The sequence below is a fragment of the Salmo trutta genome, chromosome 25 (assembly GCF_901001165.1).
Source record: "Salmo trutta chromosome 25, fSalTru1.1, whole genome shotgun sequence".
NCBI lineage: Eukaryota > Metazoa > Chordata > Actinopteri > Salmoniformes > Salmonidae > Salmo > Salmo trutta.
In genome coordinates this window covers 11011539-11023377 of record NC_042981.1, presented here as the reverse complement: position 1 = coordinate 11023377, position 11839 = coordinate 11011539, and the positions used below count along the sequence as shown (strand labels likewise).

At 46.6% G+C, this 11839-nt stretch overlaps 1 protein-coding gene across 4 annotated transcripts in view; it reads left to right on the top strand.

Moving 5' to 3' along the window:
• Window positions 1-11839, top strand: part of LOC115162012 (DNA (cytosine-5)-methyltransferase 3A-like) — a 73764-nt gene that overhangs the window by 27407 nt on the left and 34518 nt on the right. For 2 of the 4 annotated variants that reach the window (XM_029712915.1, XM_029712914.1), the window contains exons 5-6: window positions 3416-3459; window positions 4313-4459. In XM_029712915.1, coding sequence (XP_029568775.1) covers window positions 3416-3459; window positions 4313-4459 — 191 coding nt within the window. Of the gene's footprint in view, window positions 1-1788; window positions 2012-3415; window positions 3460-4312; window positions 4460-11839 lie in introns of those variants that run through there. The other 2 variants (XM_029712917.1, XM_029712916.1) reach the window with 2 other exon arrangements.

Below are 11839 nucleotides of genomic sequence, written 5' to 3'. Positions count from 1 at the left end.
AAAAGGCCTCTCTTAATGAGCGTGGTCCAGTGAGTGTAGAGTGTAAAGGCTGTGTACGGTACTTCAGTGACAGTCCCAGGGTAGCTGAAGCAGGAAACATGGGCTGCGTCCCAAATTGCATGTCGGGGTAAAAGGGGACTTTGAGACGGCGTACCAAATGGGCCCTGGTCAAAAGTAGGGCACTATATAGGGAATAGGGTGCCATTTGGGATGTACTCACAGGCCTCTCAGAGCTCAAGTGTTGTAATGGGGCTGGATGATACAACTCTTCCGTCTGCTGTGTTTTCTTCAGCTGGTCTGTCATGGTCTTCAGGGTATGGTATAATATGGTTGTATTCTGTGTTTCTCAATGTTGTGGCACTACGTCCTGTGATGTGTAGCAGCTACATGCAGTATTTCTTTACATTTTCAATCGATATTGAGGGGTTGATATGAAAACAGTGTATTGTTTTTGTTGGGGCGTATCAACCCTGTTCCACAAATGTGCACACTGCTCAGGAGGGTTCATAGCTATAAAGACTGTTGTTGTGAATGTGAGTCAGTAGCTTTTTCCTTGGACCTTCTCCCTTCCTCAGCCTCTTGCTGCTCTACGTATTCTAGAAATAGAACAGGCTTGGAAGCTGTAACCCTGGGAAACTCATGGCTACACTCACAATAGCTGCCTGGTATTTTGATGCAATAATTTCCATGGTAATGTAGAATGTTCATTAAAATGATGTTAACTGATGAAGCTCATGTAATGGAATGTATTTGTTGTTATGTCAGTTGAGTTGACTCAACAAATCACAGCACAGTGTGAAAGATACACCTCCTGCTTGTACTTCCTGGCATGGTTACAAAATGGCTGCCAGTCCCACCCATTATGCCATCATTGACTTGAATGGGGACGTCCGTTGTATTCACTCTAGTTGAATGTGGTTAAAAGTCATTAGTCATAGTGGCCTGGTCTTCTGCTGTTTCAGTTGGGTAGTGTCCATGGTCCTTGGTTAACCTCAACTCTGCTCTGCTGAGCGCAAGCAGGTAAACAATGCTGCTTCAGAATGGATCACACGCCTTTGTAATCAACAGCTGACCTGGGTTCAATACTATTCAAAAAAACTATTTCAAAAACCTTTATCTGGGCTCGATTGAGCTTGGCTGGTGTAATGGAACAATAGAAGAGTTGTGCAAACCCCCGCCCATATGTCACTCTGACTTACAGACTCAGGAACTCATTCATCACGCCATATATGTGGGGAAAGCCCCAAGGTTGCTTCCCCAATGGCACTCTATTCCCTATGTAGTTTAACTTCTTCTGACCTGGTCAAAGGTAGTGCACTGTGTAGGGGACAGCGTGCCATTTGGGACAAAGCCTCATTTCTGAAGTTCATACTGTTAGTGGAGAATAGGTTAAGCTACATTTTATTACTACTTGAGGAAGTATATTTTCTGCAGAATTTTAGCAGACCGGAAGTGTGTCAGTTTTCCTTTTCTGTTATATTTTTATCACACCACCAACGGCTGTGTGGTTTTGTATTTCCAGGCCAGGTATGTTATGTTACGGCTTAGGGTGCAGTTTTCCATCTACACACACACACACACACACACACACACACACACACACACAAACACACACACGCTCATGTACACACAGACACACACACACACCACACACACACACACACACACACACGTACACACACACATGCTCATGCACGCACGCACACACACACACATACACACTCATGCACACATGTACACACACATGCACACACACATGCGCATACACATGCGCACACATGCACACTCACACACACAGACAGACATGCCCACACACACGCGCGAACACGCGACAGACAGCTAGTTTTAATCGAACCATGTGCTCTAACAGGAAATGCAAAACATATTTCTTTGGGGTGAGCTGTAGATAGGAAACATCCAGCAACGTTCAGTCAGGCTGGGTGTGGATGTACATAGTCAGGCTGCCTGGGAAGTGAATGATGCCCTACTGATTGGACCATGTTAGTGAATGGTGAGTGTGAAAGCTGTTGGAGAGAGACTTCTGTTTCTACTATAAGTATTACTACTTTATTACAGTGAAGTCGTTGGAACAACACTGTTCCAGAAAACAGAGTGCATGTAATCAAAAAGGCATGGACTAGTTGGTGTTTCACACGTCCATACTGGCTCAATTCCATCAAGTGCGTAGAGATCCCTGCAGAGATGTTATGTGGACCTAGTCACACAAGAGAAGCAGTGAGTAGGCTACAGGTGTGTTGTGTTTTTTTCTGCTTAGTGGCGAGGGGTTGTGAAATGGTACGAGCTATGGTAATAGCAACCATCTGTTGCCTCTCCTCTCCTCTACTCATCATGGTTTTACCATACCAAAACCTCTGTTGCATCAACTCATCTCAGCCTACATCTCTTTAGCTGACTGACTTGTACCCAGCAGAACCTGCACTTGTCTATTCTCTGTCCCCTTCAGCACATTGAGGCGCCTGAACTTCACAGGAAAAGGGCCTACACAGGGATGTTGGGAAAGGGCCTACAACAGGGATGTTAGGAAAGGGCCTTCAACAGGGATGTTGTGTGGGAAAGGGCCTTCAACAGGGATGTTGGGAAAGGGCCTTCAACAGGGATGTTGGGAAAGGGCCTTCAACAGGGATGTTGTTGGGAAAGGGCCTTCAACAGGGATGTTGGGAAAGGGCCTTCAACAGGGATGTTGGGAAAGGGCCTTCAACAGGGATGTTGGGAAAGGGCCTTCAACAGGGATGTTGGGAAAGGGCCTTCAACAGGGATGTTGGGAAAGGGCCTACAACAGGGATGTTGGGAAAGGCCTTCAACAGGGATGTTGGGAAAGGGCCTTCAACAGGGATGTTGGGAAAGGGCCTTCAACAGGGATGTTGGGAAAGGGCCTTCAACAGGGATGTTGGGAAAGGGCCTACAACAGGGATGTTGGGAAAGGGCCTACAACAGGGATGTTCAATTACCTGTGGCTTTATTTTCTACCTGGCAGCTGAGAGTCTGAACCAGAGTGAATTAAGGTCATCTTCGGGGGGCCATGGACATTGTCTTCAGACAGCTACGTCATTCTGACACGTCTAACTTTCCTAAGACAATGATGCCATGTGGTGAATAGACTTCTAACCCAGCCGGCAGACTTTGATATGTGCTGCTAAGGTGACAGGCTATTGTGACAAGCTTAGCTAGCCCACAAGTGACTACCTACAGGTCAGGTAGAACTCTTATGAATGATTGAGGAGATCCATTGGTCCTGTGTTGCTGAGTGGCTTTGTTTTCTCTGTCGATGCCAAGGTGACTGTGGCTGTAGTCTCTCTCGTCTCTTATCTGCTGAGATTACTCTGACTTTTGGCTCGCCCACAGGAACACGTTATTGAATGATTGCTCCAGTGTCACTCACTGTGTTTCCCTCTAGATGTGGAGCAGAAGGAGGACGGAGGTGATACAGCCAAGAACCAGGTAAGTCATCCACTGTCTTCATTATGCTGGATTGTGTTACATCATCAATCAATGAATTAATCAATCAATCCATCCATCAACCAGTCAATCAGTCAGCCCACTTCTCCAGCTTCTCGCATGAATTTAACAATGGTAGAATCTCCCTCCAGCCGATGCTTCCATCAATCCTATGGAGGATCTAGCCTAACGTTCAGACTGCTGTCCAGACAAGTACACCCTCCTGGAAACGTTTGGAGAGATGGGACGTGTCCTCTTCAGACTGACCTTTGGGGGGGGGTGATGTTAGCTGGCGATGATGCTGAACTAGGGGGAAGTGCTGTTCTCCTTTTACGATATCATGACCTCTTGGACTTGTGAAAGAAATGGTAACTATTGGCGTATAGATCTGAGATATCAAATACACTTGGTGCCGAGTCCGACATGGGAAGGTCCTTGCGTTGGCCAATGACGTCTGCAGGCTCGCCAAACCAGGCTGTGATTGGTAGAGAGTGAGACAGTATAGTGGGTTGCCAGGGCTCTGGAAGAGACAGTTTGTGCTCCTTGCTGTTTGACCAGTCACACATTGTCTGCATTGGGCTGCAGTTTTGTCAATGAGTCATCATCCTTTTCTGGAGCACCCCCCCACGCAGCCCCCCTCAGCCCACACCCCAAAAAAGACAAAGAGCAAAATATTGCTTCTCTGGCTAACTAGCAACAGTACTAGCCAGCAGTTTCAGCAGTGATAGCATGAAACTGTTTGCCTGAGTCATCTTCCTCCTCTACAACCATGCAAAAAGCAGAACAAACAAACAGAAAACAAGTACGTTAGTTCATTTCTTTATTCCGGTGTTCTTCTTTGTATCCCTTTAAACAGGGAGTTGGAGGCCCTGGAACAGGCAGGCTGCGTGGCTCCGTCAGTCTTCGTCAGAGGCCCATGCCCAGAGTAACCTTCCAGGCCGGTGACCCATATTACATTAGCAAGAGGACCAGGGAGGAGTGCTTGGCCAAGTGGAAGATGGAGGTGAGTACAGTACCACCCACCGTCTCAGCAGGGTTTGACTCTTAAGGGTGCCCAATGTGTCTTGGGGGTGCCCAATGTGTCTTGGGGGTGCCCAATGTGTCTTGGGGGTGCTCAATCTGTCTTGGGGGTGCCCAATGTGTCTTGGGGGTGCCCAATGGTCTTGGGGTGTCCTGGGGGTGCCCAATGTGTCTTGGGGGTGCCCAATGTGTCTTTGGGGGTGCCCTGGGTGTGCCCATGTGTCTTGGGTGTGCCCAATGTGTCTTGGGGGTGCCCTGGGGGTGCCCAATGTGTCTTGGGGGTGCCCAATGTGTCTTGGGGGTGCCCTGGGGGTGTCCAATGTGTCTTAGGGGTGCCCAATGTGTCTTGGGGGTGCCCAATGTGTCTTGGGGGTGCCCTAGGTGTGCCCAATGTGTCTTGGGGGTGCCCAATGTGTCTTGGGGGTGCCTGGGGGTGCCCATGTGTCTTAGGGGTGCTCAATGTGTCTTGGGGGTGCCCAATGTGTCTTGGGGGTGCCCTGGGGGTGCCCAATGTGTCTTGGGGGTGCCCTGGGGGTGCCCAATGTGTCTTGGGGGCGCCCAATGTGTCTTGGGGGCACCCAATGTGTCTTGGGGGTGCCCAGTGTGTCTTGGGGGTGCCCAATGTGTCTTGGGGGTGCCCTGGGGGTGCCCAATGTGTCTTGGGGGTGCCCAGTGTGTCTTGGGGGTGCCCAATGGGTCTTGGGGGTTCCCTGGGGGTGCCCAATGTGCCCTGGGGGTGCCCGATGTTGATATCTTTCAGAATTGTGGGGCTTATGTGTGGGCTCTAGGGCTGACTCCAAAGATTTGAATCATTGGGTTTCAGCCCTAGTGGGCCCTGATTTGTTATGGAGATGATTTGTTCCCAGTCCTCTCTAGTCATCCTGTTGTTCAAACCTGATTTCAGGGACCACAAATGTTCCAGAGCTGTCTGGCAGGGTTACCAAGATTCCAAGAGTCCAATAGACAGGGCATTCTCAGCAAAGTGGGCCTGTATTTGTTGGGTTCTCTCACAGCCAAGTGTATTTGATAGGTCATTGATATATCATAGAGATACCATTTATTTCATTGTTTTTGTAGGTTGGTTGAGTTCACAGTTTCCTTCCTGTCTTTGTGTCTTTGTAGGACCTACTTCAGGGCACCATTATTGACCAATGATTAATGGCCGCTATGTTGTTGCTCACTTTTGTGCTTTGTTGCCTCAGGTTGGTTCCCACTATACAGCCCAAAGTCACATTATAGGCATGGACTTGCACCAGTTAAAGACTAATCTAGCCTCCACCTGAATCCAAATTGAGCTTAAGTTTATTAGCCATGTAATGAACTAATTGGAAATCCAGTAATAATGCAAACTAAGGAGAGAAAACCAAGTTAATTTACAACGTCAAGACTAATAAAGTTCATTTACAATGTTGAGACTAATAAAGTTAATTTACAATATCGAGACTAACAAGCAAGTTCTTCTGTTGTTACAACCACTTCATTATAGTTTATGTTGCAGTAATGTGGCTGCCAAATGTACATCCCTATAATAGGCTATTGCATTGGTAGTTTCTGAAACCATGCCTCCTGCTGAATGTGACTACACAGCATTCCTACTCCTACTAACCCAATGTGACGTAATGTACTCTACTGCTTATTCAAGCTGTGGGATTTCATTTCAGATCATTAATAACTATTTCTCAAAACAATATGTCATAAATCCTTAGAAATGTTTCCCTCCCTCCCTATCTTTATCTCCCTATCCCTCTCACTCATCCCTCCTCCCCTCTGTCTCTACCTCCCTCCCTATCTTTATCTCCCTATCCCTCTCACTCATCCCTCCTCCCCTCTGTCTCTACCTCCCTCCCTATCTTTATCTCCCTATCCCTCTCACTCATCCCTCCTCCCCTCTGTCTCTACCTCCCTCCCTATCTTTATCTCCCTATCCCTCTCACTCATCCCTCCTCCCCCTCTGTCTCTACCTCCCTCCCTATCTTTATCTCCCTATCCCTCTCACTCATCCCTCCTCCCCTCTGTCTCTACCTCCCTCCCTATCTTTATCTCCCTATCCCTCTCACTCATCCCTCCTCCCCTCTGTCTCTACCTCCCTCCCTATCTTTATCTCCCTATCCCTCTCACTCATCCCTCCTCCCCTCTGTCTCTACCTCCCTCCCTATCTTTATCTCCCTATCCCTCTCACTCATCCCTCCTCCCCTCTGTCTCTACCTCCCTACCCCCTCCTCTCTCTCCTTCCTTCCTTCCTTCCTTCCTTCCTTCCTTCCTTCCTTCCTTCCTTCCTTCCTTCCTTCCTTCCTTCCGTCCTCCCACCACCCACCTCCCCTTTCTCTCTCGCTCCCTCCCTCCCTCCCTCCCTCCCTCCCTCCCTCCCTCCCTCCCTCCCTCCCTCCCTCCTCCTCTCTCGTTCTACCTCCCTCCCCTTCTCTCCATCCTTCCCCCTCTCTCTCTCTCTCTCCTCTCTCCCCACCCTCCCTAATCTCTCCTTCCTTCCTTCCTTCCGTCCTCCCTCCTCCCTCCCTCCCTCCCTCCTCCCTCGTTCTACCTCCCTCCCCTTCTCTCCATCCTTCCCTCTCTCTCTTGCTCGCCCCTCCCTCTCCTCTCTCTCTCTCTCACCCTCCCTCCCTATCTCTCCTTCTTCCCTCCCTCCCTCCCCTCCCTCACTCCCTCCCTCCCTCCCTCCCCTCCCTCCCTCCCTCTCTCCCTCTTCACATCAGACTATAATACTCCAGGTAGTAAGGCCAGAACTTGTAGTGAGACTGTCACTGTTACATAATGAGTGACTGTGTCCATGGCAACAAGATGGGGGCTACCATTATGTCTCTCACCCCACCCCTCCAGCCCTCAGCCCTGCCATTGGAGCAGGCTTGGGAAGAACCCATAAGAGTGTCTGGTGGGGGGAATTATTTGCAAATTAGCAGGACATGCTGGGGTCTGGCGAGTGAAACGTGGTAAAGAACCACAGAAACAGACAGCTGAGGTTAGGCACAGCAGCTCTCATTTTACAAATATAGAAGCGGATTTTCTTTCAACTAGCGGCTTTAAAAATCATAAGATAACATAAAGAGGGCATTGCATAGAAATAAACATGTGTTAGAAGAAATAGTCAGTATATTGTGAAAGACATTTTATTTCTTTGTGATAACATTAGCATAAGGATGGATTTGTTGTGATGGCATTGCAGCAGCCCTTTTCCCAGGACTAAACAGAAGAGGTAAAGAAGAAGCTGGCTGGTTTGGCTGTTGTTGCTGCTGCTGGTGGGGACAAGGCATCAGGTTCACCGTGTTTCTGGAGTTGACTGAGAAGGAAAGGAGCTGTCTGAACTGAAAGGGTTAGCTTAAAGGAGTTGACTGAGAAGGAAAGGAGCTGTCTGAACTGAAAGGGTTAGCTTAAAGGAGTTGACTGAGAAGGAAAGGAGCTGTCTGAACTGAAAGGGTTAGCTTAAAGGAGTTGACTGAGAAGGAAAGGAGCTGTCTGAACTGAAAGGCTTAAAGGGGACGAATTCCTTTCTCCTCTGTTCTTCCATTTCTCCCAGAGAGAGAGAGAGGGATCACTCTTTTTAAGTGCCTTTCTTGTCTTACAGTGGACTTTTCTCTCCTTCCTCCCGCCCCTCATTCTTCTCCTAACCCCTCCCCCAGCCCCAGCTATGGATATGAGGATGAAGATGAGGTTTGCAGCATATTTCCAGCCCTGTTTGCAAGGCAGCCTCTTGGCTGTCTGCCAACATTTTGCAAGTCCTCTCTAGCCAACCAGAATTCCTGTCTTCAGTCACCTGACCCTGAATTTCCAGACAAAGAAATGTTCATGCTTCTTTCTTTATTTTTATTGAGTGATCTCCTCTACCCCAGGAGTGGGGGTAAACAAATTTCAGCCCCCACATTGGATTAAAAGGATTGTGTGCCGGCGTGTATGGGTATGTGCATTGCATTATTTGTTTGCTAACATTGTGGTGGAGAGCGTGCATTAGAGATGAACCCGCATACAGCGAGAGGAATATGCTGACTTCAGGTATTTCCACTAGAGTTGCTGCTGCCCATCTGTTGTCTCTTGGCAGCTTAAAGGGAAACGGTCTCTTTATGAAAGGAAAGTGAAAGCGGTGATTTTCACAAGTGCAGAGAAAACGTTCTTTTTTTTCTTTTTTTACGAGAATAATGTGATCCTCAGGGGGGAATGTGCATAAACTGTTTCCTGTTTTACAGCAGTAACACTAAGAGTTTTTAATGCACACATTAGCTGTGTTAGTCTTGTGTTTTTACTATTTTTTTCCCAGGGGTTTTGGTTTTCTTCCCAGTTTAGATAAGCTACTTGCTTACACAATACATTAGACTTTTATGTACATTATCAGCCATCCACTATAGATTAGAATAGTTCTAAAAGCATTATACCCATGTTTCTGACAGATGGTTTAGCAGCTGTGGAGTTTGGAGTGTAAAGACTGAATATCTGAACCGGTTGAACTGGGAGGAAGTTCAGTGCTAGGCCCCAACCCTTCTCTCTGTCCTGTGGACTGTTCTAAGTCTACATTTTACATTGTAGTCATTTAGCAGACGCTCTTATCTAGAGCCACTTACAGTTAGTGAATTCATCTTAAGATAAATAGGTGGGACAACCACATATTACAGGCATAGTAAGTAGAAGGGGGGGATATGCTTAATGGAAATTCCTTGTAAGATGATTAAAAGCTTTTCAAGTCCTTTTGAAAGTAATTTAACCAAGCTCATCGGGTGGCAGTTTTAACAATACCACTTGTGGATTCATAGTGAACTATGTTAATGTATTCATGACTGACCCTGTAATATAATTCCTAATTGACTCCTAAAAGGACCCAATACAATGGGGACCAGATGGCGTCTTGTGTGTGTGTGTGTGTGTGTGTGTGTGACCCCCAGTGTGTGTGTGTGTGTGTGTGACCCCCAGTGTGTGTGTGTGTGTGTGTGTGTGTGTGTGTGTGTGTGTGTGTGACCCCCAGTGTGTGTGTGTGTGTGTGTGTGTGTGTGTGTGGTGTGTGTGGTGTGTGTGTGTGTGTGTGTGTGTGTGGTGTGTGTGGACCCCCAGTGTGTGTGTGTGTGGTGTGTGTGTGTGTGTGTGTGTGTGTGTGTGTGTGTGTGTGTGTGTGTGTGTGTGTGGTGTGACCCCCAGTGTGTGTGTGTGTGTGTGTGTGTGTGTGTGTGTGTGTGGTGGCCCCCAGTGTGTGTGTGTGTGCTGTGTGTGTGTGTGTGTGTGTGTGTGTGTGTGTGTGTGGTGTGTGTGTGTGTGTGTGTGTGTGTGTGTGTGTGTGTGTGTGTGTTGTGTGTGTGTGTGTGACCCCCAGTTTTGTGGTGTGTGTGTGTGTGTGTGTGTGTGTGTGTGTGTGTGTGTGTGTGTGTGTGACCCCCAGTGTGTGTGTGTGACCCCCAGTGTGTGTGTGTGTGTGTGTGTGTGTGTGTGTGTGTGTGACCCCCAGTGTGTGTGTGTGTGACCCCCAGTGTGTGTGTGTGTGTGTGTGTGTGTGTGTGTGTGTGTGTGTGTTGTGTATGTGTGTGTGTGTGTGTGTGTGTGTGTGTGTGTGTGTGTGTGTTGTGTGTGTGTATTAATTTTAGCGTACATCTTTCTGGGAATCCCCATTGATTTCTTCCTGTGTGGGGAAACAAGTGGTTGTGTTTTATTACAAATACCAACCCAGTTGGTCATACAGTAATTCAATGTTCCTGACTACAGACGTGTTGGAGATCTTTGTTCCAGAGAAATTACTTGGTCAAATCCTTGACCATACCTGTGTAGTAACCGTGTAGTTGTCTATTTCATCTGGTAACACTAGACATGAAGCTGCTATTATACCTGTATAGTAACCGTGTAGTTGTCTATTTCATCTGGTAACACTAGACATGAAGCTGCTATTTTACCTGTATAGTAACCGTGTAGTTGTCTATTTCATCTGGTAACACTAGACATGAAGCTGCTATTATACCTGTGTAGTAACCGTGTAGTTGTCTATTTCATCTGGTAACACTAGACATGAAGCTGCTATTATACCTGTGTAGTAACCGTGTAGTTGTCTATTTCATCTGGTAACACTAGACATGAAGCTGCTATTATACCTGTGTAGTAACCGTGTAGTTGTCTATTTCATCTGGTAACACTAGACATGAAGCTGCTATTATACCTGTGTAGTAACCGTGTAGTTGTCTATTTCATCTGGTAACACTAGACATGAAGCTGCTATTATACCTGTGTAGTAACCGTGTAGTTGTCTATTTCATCTGGTAACACTAGACATGAAGCTGCTATTATACCTGTGTAGTAACCGTGTAGTTGTCTATTTCATCTGGTAACACTAGACATGAAGCTGCTATTATACCTGTGTAGTAACCGTGTAGTTGTCTATTTCATCTGGTAACACTAGACATGAAGCTGCTATTATACCTGTGTAGTAACGCTGTAGCTACTGCAGTAATAACCTAGTCCTTGGTACTATAAGTAAGTAAAAGCATAGGCCTACATGTGTGGAAACTGTTATAGAGCCAGTCTATGAATAAGAAGCAGCTCCTATTATCTGAACTCCATCACTCTATATTTGTCCTGGGGGCCTCATGGAGTACTGAACAACAAACACGTGACAAGAGACGTTGTCTTCCGCAACATGTCTCTACAGTCAGGAAGTCAGTCAGAGGAATGGAGGGCTTTTCCACCGATTAACTACTAACCTACCAATCTCACCCAGGCGCAGTTAGTAGTTAGTAGTTAGCAGTTAGCTGATAACAGTTAGCAGTTAGTAGTTAGCAGTTAGCTGATAACAGTTAGCAGTTAGCTGATAACAGTTAGCAGTTAGCTGATAACAGTTAGTAGTTAGTAGTTAGCTGTTAGTAGTTAGCAGTTAGCTGATAACAGTTAGTAGTTAGCAGTTAGCTGATAACAGTTAGCAGTTAGCTGACAACAGTTAGCAGTTAGTAGTTAGCAGTTAGCTGATAACAGTTAGCAGTTAGCTGATAGCAGTTAGCTGACAACAGTTAGCAGTTAGTAGTTAGCTGATAACAGTTAGCAGTTAGCTGATAACAGTTAGCAGTTAGTAGTTAGCAGTTAGCTGATAACAGTTAACAGTTAGTAGTTAGCTGACAACAGTTAGCAGTTAGTAGTTAGCAGTTAGCTGATAACAGTTAGCAGTTAGCTGATAACAGTTAGCAGTTAGTAGTTAGCAGTTAGTAGTTAGCAGTTAGCTGATAACAGTTAGCAGTTAGCTGATAACAGTTAGCTGATAGCAGTTAGCTGATAACAGTTAGCAGTTAGTCGTTTCTTCATTGTTGCTTATGTTTGCCTTCTTTCCTGTGTGCAGTACAGTACTGTATATATTTGAGACAAGTTCAGTGTATAGGACAGCATGTCTGTATGGTAC